We start from the raw sequence: 25,788 nt of genomic DNA on the forward strand, positions 1-25,788 counted from the left end.
AGGACAGGCTTAGGAAAGGAGGAGAGTGATAATAATAATCAGAAAAAATGCAATTAAAAAAGGTGCAGTAATAACTGAATTTTTAATGAGCAGGCATCAAAATGATGTGATTTCTCTTGTAGCCAACTGAATGGCAATTTTTATTGAGAATATGTCAGAAAATATTTCTTAGCTTTGTATGGTGGTGTTTGTCTAAAGATACGGTGCATTTAAAGAACAAGTAAATTTAATTAGTGATATTGTTTTGGAAAACATTGCTGATTGTTGCAAGAAATTAAAGTAACAGATCTTTTTAATTAAGGAAGTATTTAGTAGGTTGGTTCTTGTTAATAAAACTAGCTTGTCTGATTTCAGAAAATCATATGGGTGGAGCTGTGAAGGGGGAGGATTGTTTGTTTATCAAAACCTTTACCAAAAAAACCTCCAAACAGCACTATGTAGGATTTTTCCTCCTTTTCCATCAGGGTTTTAGCTATTCTTCTGGTACAACTTTGTGCTTTGGCAGTGTGAGAGTATTGAACCAGTATGTCCTGACACCTGGGAATGGGTTATATTGTTTTACCAACTGTTTGCCACAAAAGGCAGTGCCCTCATTAAATCTGGGATGAGCAGCTGAAGCTCCTTCAGGAAGCAGAGGGGAGTTGGGGGCAAAAGGACAATGTAAAACCCCTTGTGTGTCATTTAATGATGCAGCTGAAGGTGCAGGTGCTTTGAGGGGTGTATATTCTAACTGGAATGTTAATCAGTGGATTTTAATTGCAATACTGAGCTCACAGTTAAAATGACAGCAAGCAGCAGGATTTTTGCTGTAAAACAAATTTGGGTTCTGTGTTTTGTTTAGGTAGGGCAGAAGCTTTTCTCTAACCCTGTGTACACACCTATAGGATAATCCTCTTTTGACTTTGCTTATGAAAGATGGCAAAATTTCAGCTTTTAGTGTAGTTGGATCTCTGTAATGTTGTAATGCTTCTGCCAGTATTTGATTTTCATCTTGGATCTGAAGGGTTGGGGGTGCTATTTGGGGACAGTCTGCAGGGAAATCTAGCAGAAGCTAAAATTGGAACAAGTTTTTAGCCTCTACTCTGATTTGTCAATAAAGCAAAACTCTGGAAAATGGGAAGGTGGTGTTGAAAAATCTGGGTAGCATTTTGCACTTTGCACTGTCATAAATTGTTCACCTAATAGCACTTATAATTCCTTCAGGGTCTGACATGTTGTTTTATATTTTTGAGCAACTAGTGCTAGACAGGCTTTCCTCTTCCCTTAGAATGTAATGCTGATGAGAAGCTGCTCCAGATTTTGTTCAAAGCTGCTTAGAATGATAAGACTGAGTTTATTCACAACTGTCCTCTTGATCCTCTAATGTATTTGTTGTCTGTCTCCCCAGAAATGTTGAATATAGACATTTGATATTTCACAAGCCAGAGGCTGGTGAAAATGTTAAGCACATACCACTTTATGTTCAGATTACTTTAACAGGTTTAAGATAAACAGGTATTAAGTGGAAACGAGCTTCCTGTTGTTAGAGTTGATTATTTTTCAGTTCCTTAATCCCTCCTAAAAACTACAGCATGCAGTCCTTTTCTCACAGTAACTGATGCAGCTCATAATTCCAAGCTGTTATCCCAATAGCATTAGTGGGTAAGGAGAGGAATAAGTATCCTGTTTACTGTGCCACTTAACTGGAGAAGGGTCAGGGAAGAGCTGGGAAGTGATGAGGGAATAAGCACCTGGCTCTGTGAGCAGTGGACATCAATCAGTGCTGCTCCTTCCATCTGCTGTGAGTTGGAGCTTTAAATAGCTCCAGTAATAAACGTTAGTGTGGAATTCACTTCAGCACTTCCCCCTTGCTGCTGCAGCTCTCTGTGCTGAGAAGATGCTGCTCCTGGAACTGGGTTGCTGTGGCATTGCCCTCTGGACTGAGGTTTATGTGCTTGGTTAAGAACGGTCGGTAGAGGTCTGAATTAGCACAGCTCAGAGTTGGACAGAATCCCCAGAATTCTGGTTGCTCACGGTCTCTTCCACCAGGGTGCAGCCTCCTAAGCAATTTGTGTGTCTTGGAAAATTTCTCCCATCATGCACAGCTATTGGAAAGTATATTCCAAGTAAGTCTGAGGTACAGAAAAACTGTCATCATCCAACACTAAGGGAAAGGCAGGTTCTAGGAATCCTTGGCAGAATGTTGGCAGAACTAAATTGTAATAACAATTAAAGCTTTGCTTTCTTAGCAGGATATTATGATTTTATGAGAAGAATGGCACAGGATTTCTACAAGCAGAATTCAGTTGTGCAGTCTGTAAACAGCACAACACAAACTTTATACTACCGCTACAGTTATAATTTCCAATCACCTGGACTCTCTGCAGATCAGGTCAAATCTTAATGTGCAGTTTGCTTTATCAGTACACCAATCATAATCTAGACTCAAACGATATAAAAGAAGACAAATCACTCACTCAGTCCTCAGAGGAAGCAGATGATGATGATGGAGGTGTCCCTTGCCACCAGTGAGGGGTGAGGGTCACAGTTCTGTTCCAGGTTCCCACTTAGAACTTGGAGCTGCTTGATTTTCCAGCCAGTGCTCCGTGTTACTCCGTGTAAGCTTCCCTGGGGCGGGAAACCAACAACACCTGCTTGGCCTTGGAGGTCCCAGGCACTCAGCCAGCAGGCAAGGGAGGAATCTTCTGGTGCCCAGGAATCTTGAGGATAATAGAGAGGGGAGGTACAAATCTGTTTGGTTTGTCTACTTGGGTCACAGGACCTTCAGTGCCTGAGAACGAGGGAAAGCGAACAAATAATGTGACTGGCTCAGGCAGAGTGTGGCACTCGTAAAATGGTGCCATTTATGCTAAATGTGCTAACAGGGTTGAGGGCAGGGAGTACCAGTCATACCTAGTTCAAGAAGTCTGAGAGTTAAATGGGGTACTCATTAACACTGGTAGGATATTATTATTTTATCCATTTCACGCTGAAATGTTATCCAGGTAATTATCTTTAATTCACGAGCAAGAGGGGCTGCAGAGGCACATGGTGCCAGCAAGTTCAAAAAGGGATTCCACACACTTAGTGACAGCTGTCCATGAGCATTGACTGGACAACAAAGTGCACTCTGACATTGTTGTGGGTGCTGTGTGGTTTGATGGATTTTAGTTAAAATTTGTACCCTGAATTTCCTGCTCTGACTGCAGAGTTTTGCAGCTGGCAGAGAATGTGGGCCTGAGCAGACTCTTGGTCTGATCCAGGGAAAGCCTGGAACTCAAAATAAGCCATCCCTGTCACTGGAACTTGACTGCTTATTTTAAAGCTCTTCTAGTTTCACTTGTGGCATGATCGGACTGTCTAACTTGAAATTATGTATTGTAAAACACTTTCATTATCTTACATGTAATATTTAAACTGGTAAAACTCAATGTTAATTGCAAAACAGATATAAAAATGCCTTCCATGAGCGACAACAATCAGTCAAACATAAATTTGGGTATTACACTGGTGGTGTTTATGTCCTTGGTGGGGTCTTTGTGTTGATGATCATTGATTAATCTCAAGAGTTAAGTAATAATAGAATAATATATATTATACATGTTATACTGTCCAAAGCTCAGTCTCTTGCTTACAACTTCTGGGTTACTAAGGTGTTTGATTCTAAACTTGGCTTCCCAGCAAGTTGGTCTGTCAGTGGCACCTGGCAGCTGCTGTTCTGAAGTAATCTTACAACTTTCTGGGGAAAAATATACTCATTTACTGATCTAAATGTTGGACTACAGAGTATTATATTATTATAAAAGTTATATTCTACTTAATAAAGTACTTTAATCTTTCAGATTTACTGTCTTTGTGATGGGAGGCCTGGAGGAGGGTGTGTTTTTATTTTTAAGGGAGGATTATAATTTGGCATATGTTCAGATTTGGATTCAAGCATGTGTAGTTTAACCCTTATCCCAGCCTAGCTGAGCACTAGGTTTTCCATCTTTTAAAAGAGAGGGAAAAAGCTTCTGTAAAGAAGTTACTGATTATTTCTGATTAATAGTCACATACAAAACTTAGTTACCAACTGCTGTTCAAAGGTCCAAATTCTTGGGATATGCAAAACTTGCAAATTGAAATATGGTGGTTTGCATGCACTATAAAATGTTATTTGTGGATGTGAGCAGGGGAAAAACACCCCAAATTCTATGGAAACTGAAAAAAATCCTAGCTGTAATTTTCAGGAGAAGTTTTGTTTTTAACTAGCTCATTTAAAATGTAGAATGAGTCTGTCAGTGGTAGCCCAAAGGCTAATTTAGTCACAAACAACCAGGGTATAATTTGCTTGCTATGATTTGTGATTCAGAAGATGACAGAGAGAAGTAGTGTGTACCTGCGGGAGGATAATTTTCTGTTTGTTTTATAGCCATGGGTATTATTCTGAAAGTAGTACAAAATACCTCACATCTGCATAACTGTTCTGCTGTCAACAATCCAGTGACTCTTCTCCTTGAAGGGAGATTACCTTCAAGGACTTTAGGATTAGTGTAGTTAACACTCATTATACAGATTTAACTGCTCTCTTATGGGTTCAGTCATTTAGATGATACACTGACGAGTAAGGTATTCATACTTTAAGATCAGTTTTCCTTGAAGTTCTTTACAGACAGAAGATGGCTGGTCAGTGGCTGGATTGTGCTAAAAGCAGAAAGTGAGTCCACCTTGTCATGATGGACTATGGAAAACAATTGAACAAATATTTGCCTAGTTTAGAGTTTTTTCTGTTTAATTTTGCAGAAAGTTCCTTGTATAGGAAAGTACTCCATGGGATGAAAACCTCATCAGTTTGTGCTTTTGACTTGGGAAGGTGTTACTAGAAGCATGAACAGTAGGAAACAGCATATGCTTGAACTATGTCTATGCTGTATCCTACTTGGAGAGACTTTGACTGTTTCCCTAAAGATTTCCTTTGTTATTTTGGAAATCATAAAACCTGTTCATTCAGTACCAGTCCTGGTGGTTTCTACAGTCTGACTCGTGTAGTCTATAAAATCACATCTTGACTAAAGATTTGCTTAAAAAAAAAGATGAGGTAAAATGAACTTTCAAACCTTGACAAAGGTGAGTATCTAAACTGTGTAGATGCTCAGCTTAGAACTCTGGTTTTTGTGAGCTAAGCTTGTGTAGGAATTTCAGCAGAGCTGCACACTGGGTGAATTTTCCTATAGGTGCACAAGGCATATGATTTTGTCCTCAAGGAGGACTTGTTTATTTTCTGAAGTGACAAAATCATATTTAAGCCTAAATCTTCCCACTTTTGCACCTGTCATAAATTTCAATAAATATTGAGCCTGAGGACATGTGGACTCTGAGGAGTGCTCTCAAACCTGCCGTAATTCAGAGAGGTGGATGTTTGGAAGGTGGGAGAAGGACAGTTATGTTTTTCTAACTGCCTTTCCCAGCTGCTGGGCTGGCTGGTTTTGTCTGAGGAGCTTCTGAGATAGTTTTGTGTAAGGAAGCCGTTGCTTATTTGCCTGTGATAACAGTGATATTTACATTCTTCTGAATGGGATGGTGACTTGAGCTGCTGCCTTTAACTTTTGAGTAATTGACCTTTCAATATTTTCAGTTTTGGAATGTGACTTTGTTATTTTAGACATTGCATATTTTCAGTTTTCCCCAAAATTTTCATACGAGTTCCGAGAATTAAATTTTATTACATACAACTGCAAAAGTTTGAGTACCAGTATTTAGAAGCATCACTCTTTCCATCTTCAGCCACCAGTCTTTCTGGGGTAAGTGTGACCAGAAACAAAAGCCATTGGAAAATAAGTAATGCAGTTTGGTTTTTTCCAAAATATAAAAATGTTGATATGAGGGAAAATGGATAATCTGCCCCACCTTGTCACTGGGTAGAGCAGCTGAGAACAGTCAGCCCATACAGGATGTTAGTGTTGACTTGAATGAGACCAAATTCTTCAAACACTTTTCTTGAAGCAATTTGCAAATAACAGAATTCATGATTTCTAAGGTATATAGCTCATCTGTTTAGGAAGTTCTTTTGTGCTCAGTGAACTATCCATAGTTCAATTTGAGTATCCTAGATAGCTCAAACTTGTCACTGTCAGTGTTATAGCAGCAGAAAAGTGTTTCATATGTCTGCATGTTAGGCTGGAACTTTGATAACTATAAAAACATGTTAAAAAAAGCTATTAGTGATAACAAACCACTTTATTCTGTTTTTATATTAAAAAAGTGAATTTTGTTGGTAATAAAATCCACTAATTTATTTCAATACAATGTAATTCAACTTTGCATACCTACCCCACACCCAGTCCTCTGTCTCCTGCCTTTTTTTACTTCAATGTTTACAGCAGAATTGCTCCCTTTCATAATTAGGTCACATATTTGACAGTTGCATCTAAAGCTTTGACATGGATTTCTCTGTCTACATGTATTTTTAGTCTAGGAAAAACAGTCTCTTATAATGACAGCTCCTGAGATAGATAAAGTGTGCAAACTTTCTCCTTCCTTCTTCCTCCTTAGGAAGTATTGATGAAGATGTTGTGGTGATTGAAGCATCCTCCACTCCCCAGGTCACTGCTAACGAAGAAATAAATGTTACCTCAACAGACAGTGAAGTGGAGATTGTCACAGTTGGTGAAAACTACAGGTGAGATTTGCATCTCTCTGTATTAATAGTTTTGCTTGTCTGCAGGTCTGTCACAATACTCTCTGTGGCTTAACATCACTGAAATTCTGACCAGGATGCATAGTAAGCATTTTTTGTTAAAAAAATACAAACCAAGCCCAACAAAACAAGTCCCAAATAACAACAAAAACCCCCCATGAACAAAAAAAACCAAAGCACAGCTTTGCCAAAGCTTGACAATTCCAACTACTCTGAAGTTGCTGAGGTGGTTGTAGTTGGTGTGACTGATGGGCAGAATTTTGGCAAAGCAAAGCACAGTGAGATCCTGGAGAGAACAAGTGTAGGCTTTGACTGTCTAGGGATTACCCAGGCATTTCTCAGGTAATCTCATTTCTCATCCTGCTTTTTTGAAGCACCTGCTGTGTATGCTCTCCTGTTTCTTCCATGCCTGTCTGGAAGTTTAGTTCCACATTTGTCAGGTTTTACAGAATCTATTAAAGTGGAGTTCCTTGAAGAAGAAAACTTCAAACCTGACTGAAGCCAGATAAGATACATTAAAAAATAGCTTTGTATCTTCCCCAGCATCAATAAGAAATGTTTTCTGTGGTAGCCTTAAAGGACTTGAAAAAATTAGTTCTTTCTTCCCTTATCTTCTGCAACACTACAGCCAAAACAGTGGTAGCTCCATGGTGATTTGTGCAATGGAGTTTGTTTGTTTTTAGTGAAGTCATTCCTTTTTCTTCACATTTTCCTTTTCTGAAATCTGAGTACATTGTTTTTCCAAATTGGAAACTAAGAGCCACTTGATTTATGTAAATACTGAAGAGTCAAAGTTTTTTGAGAGTGAAGTGGTAAATACAATACTGTAAAAATATTGTTCCCTTAATCAAAGACTGTATGCTGCAAGGAGGATACAGACTCATTGTTTTGAGTGTTTGGGTTTCTATGGCTAAATTAAACAGGCTGGGTGCTGAGTGTTATAAGAGAGAGATAAAACCATCCCTTTCCTTAGGTATGGTTACAGGCTTATGATTTCCTCTTCTCAAGCCACATTTCATTTTAGTTTAAGTATTACACAGAGCTATATTTGTTCTTCAAGAAGGGGGAACAAAATAATATTAGAGAGAGAAGTCCAGAGATTTTGCACTTCTTGGGCTTTTTTGAAATTTGAAGTATAGAAATTGTCCTCTGAAAACACAATCTGTCACAAGTTAACAGGCAAAAGTACTTTAGGTTCACAAATTGTTATTGTCTGCAGCTTTGTTGTCGTTTATAGACCTGCTGTTCCAGACTGCATAGGAACAGTGTAGGATTTGGAGAGTCTTCATCTACTGATAAAGTTAAAACAACATCAGATGTAATTGCTGCCTGACCATGTTTGTAGGGTTTCACAGTGAATTTTTTGCAAGTTACCTGTATGTACATGGAACAAGGTATAAAGACCTTTAAACTCTGTGTTGGGTATTTGCTGTTCTGTTATGTGGCAAAGGCTGAAGCAGTGCTTGTGAGGACTCGTCGAGTGAATGTGGAGTCGGGGACTATTTCGATGTGACAGTGCTTTTCTGATGACAGGAAAAAAAAATACTGGCAAAATGTAGGTCAATACTTAAAGTGTTAACCTTTTCAAAGGTCTCGTTCTGCACTTGGACACACAAGATCCCACTGGGGACAGAGCTCTGGCTCTCACGCTCCACGAGCTCCGGAGCAGCGGAACCGCAGCAGGATCTCCACGGTCATCCAGCCCCTGAGGCAGAACGCGGCCGAGGTCGTGGACCTCACGGTGGATGAGGATGGTAAGTGATGTGGTCAGGAAATCCTCCTGTGGCCTTCCTTTTAAAATTTAAAATTTAGCCATTTCCAGTCTGTCTGTTACATCTAATTTTTCTTCCAAAGCTGCCTTGGGTGTGTGTCTGAGGGCTGACTCACCAGGCAGAAATTACAGAGCAGGTTGGAACTACTTCTTGAAAAATATGCACTTACTTCAATACAACACTATAAAAGGAAAACATGTCTTTGCCCATGCTTTGCAATAGTTGCTGTTCTTTCTGGCCTTGGAGTAAAAATTAAAAAAAAAAAAAAAAAAACCAAACACAACAAAAAAAACCCCCAACCTGAAACTAGTAAAGTGTGTTATGTTTCTGAAGCTGTAACCTTCTGTTGTTCCCTAACATTAAAACCTGCTGGCACTACTAAGTCTATTCCTGCTGAAAATCATAAGAGCAACTTCCAGGTATATTCAGAAAGTTGAGAGAAGGAAAAACTAAAGCTCGTGTAGATTTTTGCATGTTTATTTTTTTGTGGATGGTGGTGGGTTTGGAGATTTCTTGGGTGCTTATTACTTTTAATGTTTTAACAGCAGTTTTGTCCTGTTGTGGTTCTGTCCCTGAGTTCATCACAAGAGCTAGTATTTTGCAGTGTCTTATTCTTCAAGTTGACTTGATTTTTGGGGTGGGTTGGAGAGTTGGAAAGGCTTGGGAATAGTTTTGATTGGTTGATGGTTTTCAAGGGAGAGGCTGAGTTGGTTTACAGATTCTTTATGGATTTACTGTGAAATATGCCAGCTAAAAGGGCGTAGGCTTCTATTGCTTTACTCCTAAAACTCAAATTATAGAATTTAGTCTTAAATTCAGAAACCAAATTATTTTGAAAAATATTCTTTCTGAATGAACTTTTACTTTTGCAGTGATATATTTAAGACTAGCTGTTTCTCCCGCCTCCTGGAGGAAATTACTTTCTACGATGAGTCTTCCAGGATTTCAGGAATATTATTTTTGGGTTTAGGTGTCAAACTTCACACATGAACTAGTGTAAAATGATAGAACTTCTGCATTAACACTGTTATAAGGAAGCTGTGCAGTTTATCACAACTTTGCTGTCTTCTTCAAAGGTACAGGACTTAAAACTTTGCTTTCATGAGCATAAGGGTCGTATCCCCATCTGTCTTCCTGGATTAACGTCTGTGAAGTGTGTTAAGAAATTGTTTCTCTTAGCTAATAGTTTGAGGTTGACCAAGCCCCCTGTTTTTTACTGGTTTTGTGGGGGAGAAGCAGAACTGTCTATGTGGCTGATGGTGAGCCAGGCCCAGGCTGGCAGGGTGGCTGAGGCTGGTGGGAGCTGGGCTTGGCTGACTGCAGGAGGGCACTCAGCAGCTGTTGGCATTCAGACCAGAGCACTGTGTGATCACTGCTCCTTGGGGGCTATACATAGCCTATGTACTTGCTGATTTTTTTTTTCTGATTTTAAACATCAATACATTTCTCCACAAATGTTCTCCTGTAAATAAAATTAGTATGTTGAAATGCCACATTAAAAACCAAAGGAATTTAGATGTAGGTATCAGGTCATGGTTTTTTAATGTGATGAGTTGGAAGACTTGCAAGAGTGAAGATATATTTATTCTTTGCTCACTGAGTTGCTGATACTCCTACTAGATATAGATAGAAATCTTTAAAAGTAGTTATATTTTATTTTGAGACTTGGTGTAAGAAAAGTATTTGAAGTTTTTTGATGCTTTTTTTCCTCTGATATCCATGCAGACATTTTTACTAAAAAAACCTGAGCTGTTTCTGATAATCTTCCCTTTCATGTTATCTTGTATTCCTAGTCATGTCATTGCCTTGTCATGAACTGGAGAGAAATTTCAAACTTACAGACAAAGATTTTTTTCAGAACTAAATTAGAATTATGCCACCAAGTATAATTTTAAATTTTAACCTGGTTACAATTACCTAGTAAAGGACAAGATTTATCAAGGCCAGAATTGAGAATTTCTTGTAAAATAATTCAAAAGCAGCAACAACAGTGAAAAAAACCCAGTAGCTTTTACAGGTTAAGGAACATGAAAGGTTTTTTTATTTCACTAGAGCCGACAGTTGTGCCAACCACATCAGCTCGAGTGGAGCCGCAGGTCGTGAGTTCTGCTTCCAGTACCAGTACCAGTACCTCTACCTCAGAGCAGGCCTCCGATGCAGCTCCCACCATCTCCACCAGCCAGCCCTCTGCAGCTCCAGAGACGACTCCCAGTCTTCCCAGTGGCAGCACTGCTGGTACTTCAGCTGGAGGTACGGAAAAAGAGCTTTCTGAGCTGTTGTGTTGCTTCCGAGTGCAAAGGAGGTAGAGGAAGTTCATGAAATCCTCTGGGTCAAATGGCATTACTGCAACATGACAGTAGTAGGTTGAGAGGACAGGAATCTGAAGAAGATCATTGGTTTCTCTGCAAAGATAAAGGAAATTGTGCTGGAGCTTTCTGCTTTTGCCTGTTGGAACGATTTGGTTATACATAATGAATCACCTCCTTCCTTTCTGAGGAGATGGAATGTAGTTCACTGGGAATTCTCCCACTGCACTGTGTTACAGAGATGGGAGGTTTTTAATGTGTTGTAAGGAAGTAAAGGATTCCTTGAACCTCCTGCTGTAGATCACTTCCTTGGGAACACATTTATACAGACCTGTACTAGAGCTGGACATACAGGTAGCACTCAGGGCAGCCTTGTTCCAGTGCTGTCATATCTGCAGGTGAGGGACAGAAAACCTGGGCAGACCTCAGGAATTTGAGGTCTCTGCACACTAACTACAGGGAAAATCTTTTCTCCTTTCCCTGTTGATAACATGCCTTAAATTAGTAGAATAAGGCAAGTGTCAGTTCACATCCTCCAGTGGTTCCCATGAGTACATTCCCTGAACCATTCAGTTTTGGTTCATTTGTCAGGCATAGCTACATGTTATTTTTTTGTATCCAGTGTGTTTTGTTTTAGTCTAGATCTATTTTTCAGTTGGTTAATTATTTAATCGTGAAGTACAGAGGGTTTTTTTCTATATTAAGGCACTGCTTTACAGTGACCAGCTTTACTAATTTCTTTCACTTGAATATGAATTTTCTTTGTCTTCAAGATGACATAAGAAGAACTGCATCTAATACAACACTGGAAACCGGCCCTCCGGCCATGCCGAGGTTACCATCCTGCTGCCCTCAGCATTCTCCTTGTGGAGGACCTTCACAGACTCACCATGCCTTGGGGCACCCACATACAAGCTGCTTTCAGCAGCATGGCCACCACTTCCAGCATCACCACCACCACCACCACAACCCCCACCCAGCTGTCCCGCTCTCTCCTTCCTTCAGTGACTCCAGCTGCCCTGTGGAAAGGCCTCCCCCCGTGCCTGCCCCGTGTGGAGCAAGCAGCAGTTCTGGCACCACGTACCATGACCAGGCACGTTTCATTCTTGTGGCTCTCTCACAGTCACACCTTGTGACTTGGGGTTTCAAGCTGTTACAGATGTGAGAGGATAGAATAGGCTGCTGAATTATAAATTATTCTCTTGCTCTGCATTGGGCGTTATAGAAGGGAACCTAAAAGGAGGATTTGAGGTATAATATAGGAATGCAAAAACCTGAAATTTTATAGAAAGTTACAATCTGACAAGTAATCGTTGACAGTAGACCTCTTGATGACTATGATAGTGACTATTTAAGCAAACCAAACATAAGTACTTTGAAATGACTCTGCCCATCACAGCAGTTTTGCAATGCAAATAATTGAGCTGCTTTGAGAGAAGAAAAACATGAAGTCTAATGTTCTGTATATAAAAGGTATAAAAGAGTTGTGTCTCTAAAAGCATTGTTTTTTAAGGCTTTTTCAGTAACTAAATCACAGCTTTAAAACAATACAGTTATAAGAAAGAACAGAACTCTGCAATCTTAGTTTACAACATGCAGAACTATCAGTCTGGTTACTGTTTTGAGTGTAATACGGTACATTAGGCACAACTGAAATGCTAAAAGCGGGTTTTGCATCCAAATATTTCAATGCACGTAGCTCCCATATACTTACTGATTTATCCATCAGGGGTTTGGTTGGTGTTTTAATGGTTTTGGTTGGGTTGGTTTGGTTGGTTGGTTTTTGTGAGGTTTTTTGTGGGTTTTTTGTTTGGTTGGTTTTTTTTACAGAATCTACTGTAATGAATTTAGTCTCTCACCAGATGCAAGAACTTAGGAATAAGAAATGTTAACCACATTTAAGGAGTGTTCCAGAGTCGAGCCTTAAAACTTAAAACAGTTGCTTGTGATAGTAGTAATTTTTATTTTTTATAACGTCACGTTTGAACGTGGCTTTGTTTTCAATGTCTGAAGAATTGCTTGAAAAAAGCTGGTTTGTTTGCGCAGCAGGCACTGCCAGTGGACTTAAGCAGCAGTGGTATAAGAAGTCATGGGAGTGGTGCTTTCCATGGAACGTCTGCTTTTGATCCCTGCTGTCCTGGTTCTTCATCCCGAACGACAATCTACGGGCACCAGGCTGGGGCTGGGCCGAGCCAGTCCCTGACCATAGACGGATATGGATCGAGCATCGTTGCTCAGCCACAGCCCCAACCTCCTCCTCAGGCATCGCTCTCCTCCTGTCGCCATTACATGCACTCTCCTTGTAAGTACTGATGGAACAGCTGCCCTGACAACGTGGGAAAACCTCCTGCTGTCTGCTTGCACTCCCCTTAGAACTGGCCTAGCAAAACTCATATTAAGAAATGTATTTGTGTAGGGGATTTGAGCAGGATCAAGGGTAAAGTTAAAATATCTTCTTCTGAGCGACCATAATAACACTGAGAATTTAAAACTGTCTCTACTGTGAAAATATTTTTCATCTCCTTTGTATTCTAACAGTGGCTTTTTATTTAATTTTCCTTAGTTGGTCCCTTGTCCCATAGCCCCAGTGAGTTTTGCTTTAACAAGCTCAGAGCGAAAACTCACTTGTTTGTGATTTGGTTTTTTGGGTTTTGTCTCTACAGAATAGTGAACTTGGAAAGGGGCAGGGATTGAATTTTAAAGTTAAACAACAAACATGAAGTAAAATTGGGAGGGGATTCTCCCCATTTACTCTATTCTCATGAGACCCCACTTGGAGAACTGCATCCAGGTTTGGGCTCCTCAGCACAAGGACACAGACCTGTTGGAGCAAGTCTGGAGGAGGGCCATGAGGTTGCTCAGAGGTCTGGAGCACCTCTGCTATGAGGACAGGCTGAGAGAGTTGGAGTTTTTCAGCCTGGAGAAGAGAAGGCTCCAGGCTGATCTTATTGCAGCCTTCCAGTGCCTAAAGGGGCTCCAAGAGAGCTGGAGATGGACTTTTGACAAGGGCATGTAGTGGCAGGACAAGGGGGAATGGCTTCCAACTGAAAGAGTAGCATTATATTGAATGTAAGGAAGAAATTGTTCCCTGGGAGAGTGGTGAGGCCCTGGCACAGGTTGCCCAGAGAAGCTGTGGTCGCCCCATCCCTGGCAGTGTCCAAAGACAAATTGGATGTGGCTTTGACCAGCCTTGTCTAGTGGAAGGTGTTCCTGCCCATGGGATGTAAGTTGGAACGAGATGATCTTTAAGGTCCCTTCCAACCCAAACCATTCTATGTACGTTTATCAGTGTGTATCACACTTTTTTTTTTTTTTTTGCCAACACTGGTAAACAGAATACTTTTGGCTGCAGAAAATGTAGGGGGTTTTGTAGGGTATATTGCTAGAATCACTTTATTTAAAAATTACATAAACACATGTTGCCACTGTTTACACTAGTGTAATAATACTGAAGCACCTGTGTGAAGATACTTTTTAAAATAAATTTACGTCAAAACCTGCTACTGACCAAATAAAAAGCACCTGATGTTTTCATTGCAGATGCTTCCTTGACCAGACCTCTTCACCATCAAGCTTCTGCATGTCCTCACTCTCATGGAAATCCTCCTCCACAGCCACAACCTCCACCTCAAGTAGATTATGTTATCCCTCATCCAGTGCATCCCTTCCATCCTTCAATCTCCTCTCATGCATCTTCTCATCCTGTTCCACCTCCACCACCAACTCATCCTTTAGCCAATGCAGCTGCTCCAATCCCACAGCATCTCCCTGCAACACACCAGCCTATATCCCATCACATCCCTGCAACAGCACCTCCAGCACAGAGGCTACATCCTCACGAAGTGATCCAGAGGATGGAGGTCCAGAGAAGAAGGATGATGCAACACCCAACGTATGTCACAAATGTACTCAGAACAGTATCTAAACATATAATTCATTCCCCTCAGGTTTGTAAAATGTTGCATGTGACTCTCAGACTGTTAATTGCATGGTTAGGAACTGTTAGTGTTAGACCATGGTGAGGAGTGTCTTTACGTGCCGTCACAGTCACATGAGCGTTAGGAGTGAACCTGCTCCGTTGCATCTCCCAGTAGCGTCTCCAGGTAAGGCACCAGTGGGGCATGGAAGACAAGGGGACCTTGTGTTTCTTTTGCCTACTGCTCATCCTCTGAATAACAGGCAGGAATTCCTTTTCAAACTTAACAGCCTAAAAGTACATCATAAGCTCTGTTCAAACGTGTTCCTTGACAGCGTGTTTTGCCTTGAGATTCTTTTTATCTAACTAATGCTTTAAAATTAAATGAACAATTTATCAAAGGGACTGTTTAACAAGTTTAATTCAGATTAGATACCTGCATGTCTTTCCTATGGCTTTATGTGTTTAGAAGAGGAGGAGGAGATTGATCACATTCACATACAGATATTACACAATGCTGAGATGTAGCTTTGGTGATATTAAGACATGCTCCTGTTGTTGCTTAACTAGAGTCATTACACTAGTGTCAACACATACCAGGTCAGTAGTAGCTTACTATTCAATCACATAGTAACTGAAGTTACTTTGATTCTGGAGATAACATGTTTAAATATCCAAGGGATTTTCAGGAATGAGCTCTCTAGTTGTTGCTCCTAATTTTGTTATACAAATTTGCTCATAAGCAACTTAAAACGCATTTAATGCTTGAAGAGAATTTTGCTTTAACTGCAACTTTTGAGGCAGTTTCCAAGTTATTTATAAAAATATCTATAGGCAGTAACTGCTCACAAATGGCACATGACAGACTAGGCAGTGACTGTGAGACAGCAGGATATTTAAGGAAAAATAATAGCAGTAGCTATCTTGTCAGATCTGGAAATTTCCCAGTTTGAGGATTGGAATTGTGGTTATTGATATTTCTTAGCATTTCTATGTACAGAAATCGTAGTCAAATGTTGATAGTTTTTTTCTTGACATTCTCTCTGAAGTCACCAGTCCTGGGTCAGACGGTGCTGGTTTGCTCAGTGACATTTCTTCTCTGTAGTTCTGATTTGTAATCGGGTGGAATTGTTTTGCCCTTGGTCTTTCTATTCCCCTCTAATCCTCATACAAATTCCATGCAAAAATCAGTCTTGTAGGTGTCTTGGCCCAACCTCATATAAATCAGATTGTACCCTGACAACCAGAAACTTGTGCCTATTTGCTCTGTTATTGAGTACAGACTTAAGACTGCCAGCAGGCTTGTGCTTCCTTCAGTTCCATGGCCTGGAATTTCAAAGTGTTCTTAACCTGTTCTTTCACCCTTAGTTTCTACAAATAACATAAGGGATAGTTTAGCTGGTATTCCTTCTGTCTGACAATGTAGGAGCTTTTCAGGATTGGAGGTAGAGAATGGTTTGAATCCCCTTCTCAGTCATGGATCAAGTGTGGATACAACAGCTGGAACTTCTTAGGGTCTTGGAATCGGCCATAAAATGTGCAGGAGGCAGTGGATCAGGGTGCACTGCATTTGTCTGACATATGGGCTTTCTGTTTACTTTAAATCTGGTTACCTGCTTAATATAAAGACTGGGGGATGAACAACCAAAGAGTGTTACATTTACAAGTTATTTCTATAATTCAGATATGGGGTTTTTTATTAAAATGTGTTCTTCCAGATTTTCCCTCCATAGTTACTTGATAAACTGAAGGGAGGTGAGACTAGAAGTAGGTTCTGCTGATAGTCCTGTTGCCATGTCGATCTGTGCCATTGCAGAAAATGAACACTTCTCACATAATTTACACAGATTTCTCTGGAGAAGTGTCTCTCTGCAGTGATTACAATAGTGTGCTGTTAAGGGAATTTTTACCTCTCTAGACAGGTAAATTTACAAAATGTCTGGTCTGCTTTGATGGGTAGTTTAAGGTGGTACCAAACCTCAAGAACATGCACTGCTTTTGGCAAAATCCAAGTTTCTAGGCTGAATAAAAACCCATCCTTTTCGCACAGAAAGCAGTCTAAAGAAAATTAATAATCCATTTGTTCCTGTGACTGAGAAGTGATAAAGTAACAAAAATCAGCCAGCAGGGTTTTTTTGAAGGGGTTTTTTTTTTTTTCCCCAAATCTATAGTTGTTCTGTACCAGCTGGCATGGAAGAAAGCTGTGTGCTCTTATTACCTGAGCTATGACATGTTTGAAGGAAAATGTCCTCTTATTAGTGTATTAAGTTTCCCCTAATTACTTTTGCTGGTATAGTTTTACTAGAAATAAACTGCAGCAGAGCTGTAAATGACTCTAAATCTGAATGTGGCTGTCATGTGGCCTTCTCTTTCCTACCTGCTGTTTGAGGTCAGGATTAAGCACTTTGTCAGCCTTTCTGTGGTTGTGTCTGCTGAGTGAAGGACAGATCACTGCAACTGAAGCTGGCTTTGGTTTTGAATATAAAATCTATGTTATAATTAGTTTCTAACTTATACCTAAAGCTGAAATTAAAATACTGCATGGGGAGTTTCTTATTTTAAAGGCATTGCAGTATCTCAGTGTGTAACATTTTGGTTATAGATGTTGCTTTCTTGATATTAACGAATATGTGAAAATAACTGGTGCTGGTTTCTGTTGTTTAGACGTGCTCATGAGCGGCCTCCTCCACATCCTCACAGAATGCATCCCAATTATGGGCATGGGCATCACATTCATGTGCCTCAGACTATGTCTTCCCATCCTCGACAAGCTCCAGAGAGATCTGCCTGGTTAGTAATCAGACACTATTTGAGCTCTTTGGGACTGGGGACAGAAGGGCAGGATGTGCTGATCAGCACTGATAATGCTGGCTGGGATTTTAACACGTGCTGCATGCACCCGTAGCTTAAAATTTGTAGATGCTGATATGGCTTTGAAATACTGCTTTGAGTACTCAGTGTCTTAAATATATCTTTCTGGTGTTTTTAGAGGCTTGGATTTGAGGTATGAACTAGTGTATTCTCTCTCCTCTTTGTTTGAACTTACTCAAAATTGCATCAGGCTCACTTATGAAGCATGTACTTAACTTCCACAGTATATTTATTATTTAAAAAAAAATATTTTGGACCGTTAGGGAAGAACTGCATGCTTAGCAGCTGCTGTTCCCACAGCATGTGCTGCAGAGAAGGCTCCACAAGGATGATATTCCTGGGCACTACAAATGTGGAGTCATCTCAACTGATTTCTCATAATAAATCTTCACAACTGTTTTAAAAAGAACTTTCACTTAGGGTAGGATGTCTTTAGTGACGTTTAAACAAGGTTAGAAAAAAAAGATTCGTATGTAAACCTGTTATTGTAGCTGTACTGGGTTGTAGGTTTTCCAAAGCAGTGGAATTGTACCTAGGAGGCAAGATGTACCTTTCCTGTAATGCCACTTTCATTCATGTGACAGGGAACTAGGAATTGAAGCTGGTGTGACTGCAGCTACTTACCCTCCAGGGCCTTTGCATCCTCACTTGGCCCACTACCACGCACCTCCTCGACTGCATCACTTGCAAATAGGGGCACTCCCTCTAATGGTAAGGACGTAGCTTATGAAAAATTATGGTCATTGCTCATTGTAATTTTGTGTGTCAGGAAAACTGGACATGTATACATAGTATACATAGCTGCAAAGTGCTTCAGCTGAAGAAAAGAATACCTCACTGTGTCTGTCTGTGTGTTACTCCCAGCTAGGGAGCTTGAACAGGCTCATTGTGTGATAAAACAGTACAGGACATTAATATTTCTAACTTCAGCTCCTGTAAAATGAAACATACTTGAATTAAATTGTCACTTGCATTGCAATGCATTGACCCTCTGCATCTGATTTTTAAAGTTTAGGTTCCTCTTTATTGAGTTTTGGATTGTTAAGGGTACCAACTTTCCAACCAGTGCATGAGAATTAGTCTGATGGGTTTTTTTTAAGCACAATTAGAATTCCATCTAGAGATTTGATTGTTTTCAAATAATATTTGTTATTCATCAACCTAATTCTTTGTGATAAAGAATATAATTTTGTAGCATTAAGTGTTACTGAGCTGGTTTAAAAGTAAACTGGTGGGAGAAATGAACCCAACTCAAGAGAGGTTATAATTTACTAAAAAGATTACAGTAAATACATTGATACAGAGAAAACTGGTTTTAACCTCCAAAGACAGATGTATAATCCATCACCCTGGGACAAGAACAGAACAGTGTTTGTTGGCCTCTGTGCTGAGCACCACATGGCCCCCTGGGTGCAAAATAAAAAGAAAAGAAACCTGTTGGTCTGGATGATGGTCACAGTCCTGTTGAGGTGACAATCACAGTCCTGTCCAGAGTGGCAGTCGCAGTCCTGTTGGAGTTCTGGTCCTCCTCTGGATCCAGCGAGTGGTACCAGAAGTCCCAGGGCTAATAAGTCAACTATGGGATTTACTTCCATTATTGCTGTGAAGTTTCTAGAAACTTCAGAGTTCAGAGGATTCTTATATTACAGTATGATGAGAAACTAGTTGTATTTTAACTTCAATTGGGGTATTCCTACAACTAAAATGTTACATGAGCAAGTAGTTGGGACCCCACTGTTGATTGTCGTCTTAGTAGTAGAACAGGAGAAAGCTCTGATAGGAAACTTCTGAACTTTGTGTGATGAAATATTTTAGGGACTCCTGCCTTTCTGCTCAGTAACTGCTGTTTCTAATTGGTAAAAGAGGCAGATGAAATAAGGTTCTTTAACTCTACGGAAATTTGTGCATATGTTTGTGTAGGGATATTCTAATACTTATAATGGTAATTCCTGAGTGTCTGAGTGGAGCTGAAGCTGTTGGTATCTTGAGGCCTTGTACACACTGTACTGACAGCATGTTTTATCATGAATAGACTGCTGTAAGCAGCACTTCCTCGAGTGTTTGGGATCTGGCTTGAACCTTGCTGAGATCAGATCGAGTGTTAGGACTTTGAAGTTGTGTTGAACCTGTGACTAATTTTAGGTGTATTCAGATTACATGCACTAGGTGAAGACAAAGGCAGGTTAGAGCACTGCTAGAAGTTATATGTGCAGTGAGTTCAAAGCATTACAAATGCCTTTTGATGATTCTCCCTCTTCTATGGCAAATAAAAGTCAGTTTTCATTTGCATGTACGTGAGAGTACAGTGGATATGTCAGCAAAATTGATTTTTAACAGAGAGCAAGTAGTCAGTGGAGTTTTTCATCTAACAAACTTAAAAGTTCAACAGAAGTGCCATAAAAGGCAACAGATGAAGTGCAGCTGCCACCTTTTTGGTTTTTTCTGTGTAACTTCAGGAATAGGGACAGGGGAGGAGAGGCTGAACTGTGGGTAGAGTCCCTCTGCTAAGTGGTTAATGTTCTGAGGAGGGCTTTCTTCTCTCTGTAAGTACAGAGAGTACTAAGTAGAAATTTCCAATTTCCAGTCATTAGTGATGTTTTTGATGCAGATGTCATAAACTGCTGCTGTTCTTTTAGTTCATTTGTTTGTTTTGAGAGGGGGTTGTCTTTTAAAGTAATTGATGCAGTCACTCAAAAATTTGCTTAGTGTTGAGTCCACTTTCTGAAATGCCATGCAGCCCTGTTGGCAGTGTGCATTTCTCCTGTGGAGTACTAAAACCCCTTCAAACTACTGCCAGACTGTAAAGGGCATAATGGATTATTTGGGCTTTAATGACATTAGGATCCTGATATATCAGTTTCTGATTTTAGTTGGATGCAGATAACCTGATCTTCATCTAGTCAGTGCTGGAATGTAGACTGCAGTTGTAATCCTCAGGGGGACAAAGTGATAAAGATATGTGGGGGAAGATAATCAGTATTCAGCAGCTTTGACAGACCAAATAGAGGGTCAGGGAAACAAAATCTCCTTTCCTACTAGCTTGGGTGAAGAAACTTTTACCTGTTTAAGTGTTGCTTCTGGAGGAGTCCTAGATTAAAAGCAGTTAGGAAGAGCTTGCTTCATATCTATGTAGACAAGGGCCAGGCTGTTCCCTTCCTGGATTTAACACAATTACTTTGAGTGTGTGACCCTGGCTTAGAGTAGTTTGTGTTCCACTTGTTACTGTTTTAATGTTGTGTGTGTGCTGAGGAAAGATCTGTCAGATGAATTCCATTGTGGGCAAATATCCCTTCTGCTAAACTGATCACTTTTAGGAAGACTCAAGTGAGGATCAGTGCATGGCATAACTAATGAAACATCAGAGTAGAAGGACACAGGAGACCAAAGCTTTTTATCTGTTCCCTCTGTTCTTCCCTGATTCCAGTGTTTGTTGTTAGAAGCCACTTCAATGTCTGTTTAGTCTGAATGCCTTCAGCTGCTTTTTTGGCACTGTTGATGAAAGACTTTTTGCCCTGCACCACTGGGGGGACAGGATGGCAGTTTCTGTAATTTAATAAGCTGACATAGGTGTTAGTGTTAGAAGGAACATGACTTTTTCATAGTGAACTACATACCAGCCTTAATTCTGATTACCACAGATACAATCTACAATTTTCAGATCATATTATGGTTAGTAGTGGGAGGTGGTGATGGGTGGCGTTTTGTGGGTTTTTTTTAGTTTTGTTTCTATTTTATTAAATATATCTTAAATATGGAAGCTATCTACATGATTCTGAAATTGTTTCAACTACCTGTTAAGCAAAGAATTAGCATACAGGGTATGCTGTTCCAGCCTCTTGATTCCAGCTTCTTCTGCCTTTTTGAATAGTATTCTGTTGAATGGGAATTTTAGAGGTGGGGAGTGTGGAAGGGGAATTATTTGGACTTTGTAGTTTGCTAGTATGGTGTAATAAATCTCTCTAGAACCTGGTGCAAGCCTTGAGAAGACTCCTTAATTTATCTGTGAACCCCGACTACAGCTTGTCGGTCAGAGGGAGTTTGAATCATAATTTAAAAAACAAACAAACAAAAAAACAAAACAACAACAAAAAAAACCCAAACAAACAAACAAACAAAAAAACACAAAACTCCCCTCCTCCCCAAAAACTGAATGAAAACAAAAAAAAAAACCCAAATAAAAAAACAACAAAACCTCCCCCCCCAACAAACCTAAAATTTAACCTCTCTCAGGTGTTACACATCCAGCTTTCAATATGCTGTGCCCCTTTTTTCTTCTGTTGCAGAGCCTGACTGTTCTGTTCCTTTACCTGCTGAATGATTCAGAGTGGTTGAGGCCATGATGAACTTTAGATTAGCCTTGATTAGCTGCATCAAATACAATTGCATTTTTTGAGAAAATGTACTTTGGTCATGCAGCTTCTATTTCTTTTCTTAATATAAACATGAATTCCTGTTCTTTGGAGTTTTTTTAGAATATAGGCTTTTGAAGAGGCTCATTTTATGTTCCCCTCAGACATGGGTACAGCTGGGTTTTATCTATGCAACAGGTGTTACTTGTTCCTTCATACAGTGTCTCTCTATGAAAACTGCAGCTTTTCCTTGTTCAAATTTGACTTAAGACATTAATTGATTGGCTTTACTTCTTTTTGAGTGTTGATAGTAGCTGAGCAGTGAACTGAATAAGCTCACTGTTGGAAGTTGTTTTAATATATCTGAAGATGACACTTAATATGAACCACGGAATAGAAGGTTGGGATGGACGAGATAAATAGTACCAGACAGTGGAAGAATCTCTCCACTGTGTGTGGCAAGTGAAAAGCAGAAAGATCCTGCAAAGATAGAGGGTAGCAGGGAAGAAAACCTCCCCTGCAGTTTAGCTGTTTCAAACTACCTCAGAATGTTTGCATCGTAAACGGCTCAGACTTGGCCTTGGATTTTTTTTAGTTGCTGCAGATTTTTGCGATCATGGGAAGTGTCAGTAGAAAGTGCAAAACCAGAAACAGATGATACTTGTTCTACAGGAAAAAACTCGTGCTGAAATTTGTAGGTCCAGAGTACATTGCTTTAAAATACATATATATTATTTTGACTGTATCCAGAAGAGTATATATAAGCACTTTATGCAGACTGGCATTGCCTTTAACTACTTACATTCTTCCTTAGCTTTAAACTTTTCCTTTTTTCTTATGTTCAATACGAAAACTTACTGAAAATAAACTTAATTTGTGTGTGAAATTGTTTCAAGAGAGCTGAAATATTTTTGCATTTGAAGCTTGATGGTAATTGTGAAAAAGACTTCAGTAAGTCTGTTCTTAGTTGGGCATTATTGATAGTTCTCTCTTGCCCATCTCTTCTCCATCGTGTATCACAAATGTACTCAGTTAAAATCTCGCTGTATTAGCAGAGTGCTTATTCTGCAGGTGTAAAAGAGCTGGGCTTTTTCTTACAGAGATGTTTTTTCAAAGTAGTGTTTTACTTGGCCAGAAGTACAACCTGTACTCTCAGGATATTTTATAAAAAAGCCTGTACACAATGTATGTTCAGATTATTTTGCAGAGTTGTTATGCCATCCCCATCAGCATGAAAATACATCATCCCACATGATGTTTCTGTTGTCTGAGTTCAGTAGTTTGTTGTGGTATGTGCTCAGAGAAATTCCTGGGTTTGTAGTGTTAAAATTAAATTTAGTAGGTTTCTTAAGTAGTCTCTGGTAGCAGAATTTGTTCCAAATAGGAGACCTGTCCAGGTGCATGTCACTGCAGTTGGCAAACTGTGACTGGTGAGGCAATTGGAACTGTAATTACTGTAATTGGAACAGAATTACACAATACACCCAGGACTTTGCAGCTCCTGTAATGGTGCAGTATCTGCACTCTCACATGCATTGCTTTCCAAAGGATTGTTTTCAAATCCTGGTCAATACAAAAAGCAGGCAGTGAAAATCACTTCTGAGACTTGGGTTAATTTTTGTCAGGACCTTCCCTTCCTCTGAGTGGTGGCAATCGATTCACAATGTAATAACAGGCAATAGAAACTTCTAAATGATGCCAGACAGGTCTATGCCCAGCAGAAACCTGGGACAGTAAATATGTTCATAGTGTGAATGAGTGACCCAGTTATTTAAATGTGTTTTCTGTAATTGGAAGCCGAAGTAGAATTACACACTTAAATACAGCATGAATCGTAAATCACTGATTATCTGAGACAGATTTCTCACAGTGTAGTTTTTACAAATTAGAATATTTTTCATTCACTACCCCAGACTTCCTTTGTTACAGCCACAGTTTGTACTGTCAAACAGTAAGATCTATGACACCAACAGATACTACTTACAGGAAATGTTTAGATATGTGCACAAATATGCATCCTCAGTTTCTGTACCTCTGATTTGTTGTAACTTAATACTGGTGTTGTGGCTCTCTATTTGTAGCTCATGATTGGCACTATGAGGTGGTCATTTAACAAGCACCATGTAAACTGCTTTAAAATAATCAGATTCTATGTTTCTTTTGTGGAAAAAAATATTTAGGGCAGAGAAATCTTTTCTATCCCTGTTGGCTTTTAGTTGCAGTACTGGATTTGAAAACTGCAGAAAGGTAGCTTACTGGTCTGTTCTGTGCTGTGAGTAGCTTTGTGTAGGCCTGTGCTTTTTCATGATGCATTCATTCAGTTTTACACCTTCATATATGTTAAGCTTCAGAGTGTCTGCTGGAAAGAAGAAAAACCACATGTGAATACCAGACTTCATGAATAATATCTGGGATATCTGACTTGCTGGCAGCCTCATAAGATGAATTTTGAGCTGTCATAAACAGCAGCAGAGACATTATCAGCTGATAGCACAGAAAGGAAGATAGTTCTCAAGTACTTCATGTTATTTCCACATGAAGTGCTGCTTACTGTGCTCACAGTGCTCATATTGATGTGCTCTGTGGGATTAAGTAAGGTGAATCTGCTGATCATTTGGGTTTGGGGTTTTTTTCAGCTGTTGATTAAAAATTGCTACTGGTATGTTTCTGGCAAAAAGTCAATCCCATTATTCACTCATCCTGCTGGGGTGCAAATGGAGTGCAGAAGCCCTGCTGTGAAGGGGTCCCTGATATATTAACTACCTTTCAGGTTTCCTGTATGAAAGTGCTGGTGGGATATAGCACTGGACACTGGTATTGTGTTCACTGCTTATATCTCTGAATATGCAAGGAAGTCAGTGGATGCTTGAATGTGGAGTGTATTCAGAGTTACCTATGACTTTAGATGAGAGTTTTGAGTGTTAATTATCTGCCTCTAATTTTGAAGTGTGTCTGAAGATGTTCTGTTGTTTTGGGTAAGATAAGAATTTTGGCTGTTTTTTTCAGTCTCAGTATTAGCCTTGTTTCTTCTGTGGTACTAAAAACTTAAATTTGTGAATCTGTAGCAAGTCCTTTTCATAACTTCATGTGTAGCTGCTAGGTGTTCTGTTTACAGAAACAGGTAGATATTTTTGGTGGTTTATACAATGTAGTTTGAGGTTTTGAGACTTGGGAATTGAGTCCAAGCAATATGTAATGCAGATGGGGAGAGATGATAATAGAGGATCTGGTCTCACTTCTGTTTTGTTCCTGGTTATGTTTAGAGGGCTCAGAGTGGTGTTTGTGTTGTGCTTTCAGTTGGAATTGTTTGCTCAGGCTGAGGAGTATCAATAATAAGCAAGTGAATGAAAGCAAAAGGAACTTAAATTTTGTGAAGTGAACAGTAAAATACTGAGGCTGTTCTGAATAGGTTTAACTGAACATCTGCTGTTTGAATAGGTACCAGACATGGCGGGCTACCCTCACATCCGTTACATTTCATCGGGATTGGATGGAACATCATTCAGAGGCCCTTTCAGGGGCAATTTTGAGGTTTGTAATAGAAAAAACTAGATAAATGTCAAAATGTGTCATGAGGGAATATGGGGAGGGTGTATGGTAGAGCTAGTTCTATATATAGATATAAAAGAATCCTAAAGAAAATACCCTTTATTTCGGGAATGCCCTCACCACAGTGAACTGGAACAAAAGCACCTTGAACAGTGGGTCAGTCAGAGGAGCCCTGGACAATGCAGGGTTAGGTGGTTATTAACTGACAGGGCATCTTGCTCTGCCCTCCACCCAGTAGCAGGATGGAGAATTCACATGATATACTGGTAGAAGGTAGTGCTGTCTCTGAACAACTGTGCCAGGATCCTCCTAGCAGGGCTGAAACTTGGCCACTGTAACAGTGCTGTCCTGTTATGTAGTGCAGGAGCTG

At 39.8% G+C, this 25,788-nt stretch overlaps 1 protein-coding gene across 9 annotated transcripts in view; it reads left to right on the top strand.

Annotated features, from left to right (window-relative positions):
- Positions 1-25,788, top strand: part of RNF111 (ring finger protein 111) — a 54,384-nt gene that overhangs the window by 23,436 nt on the left and 5,160 nt on the right. For 6 of the 9 annotated variants that reach the window (XM_032700009.1, XM_032700012.1, XM_032700010.1 and 3 more), the window contains 9 exons: positions 6,511-6,637; positions 8,246-8,409; positions 10,480-10,677; positions 11,507-11,826; positions 12,780-13,035; positions 14,274-14,625; positions 17,314-17,439; positions 18,105-18,231; positions 25,308-25,400. In XM_032700009.1, the coding sequence (XP_032555900.1) occupies positions 6,511-6,637; positions 8,246-8,409; positions 10,480-10,677; positions 11,507-11,826; positions 12,780-13,035; positions 14,274-14,625; positions 17,314-17,439; positions 18,105-18,231; positions 25,308-25,400 (1,763 nt within the window). The remainder of the gene's footprint in view (positions 1-6,510; positions 6,638-8,245; positions 8,410-10,479; positions 10,678-11,506; positions 11,827-12,779; positions 13,036-14,273; positions 14,626-17,313; positions 17,440-18,104; positions 18,232-25,307; positions 25,401-25,788) is intronic. The other 3 variants (XM_032700011.1, XM_032700013.1, XM_032700017.1) reach the window with 2 other exon arrangements.

Source organism: Chiroxiphia lanceolata, chromosome 12 (genome assembly GCF_009829145.1).
Source record: "Chiroxiphia lanceolata isolate bChiLan1 chromosome 12, bChiLan1.pri, whole genome shotgun sequence".
NCBI classification, from domain to species: domain Eukaryota; kingdom Metazoa; phylum Chordata; class Aves; order Passeriformes; family Pipridae; genus Chiroxiphia; species Chiroxiphia lanceolata.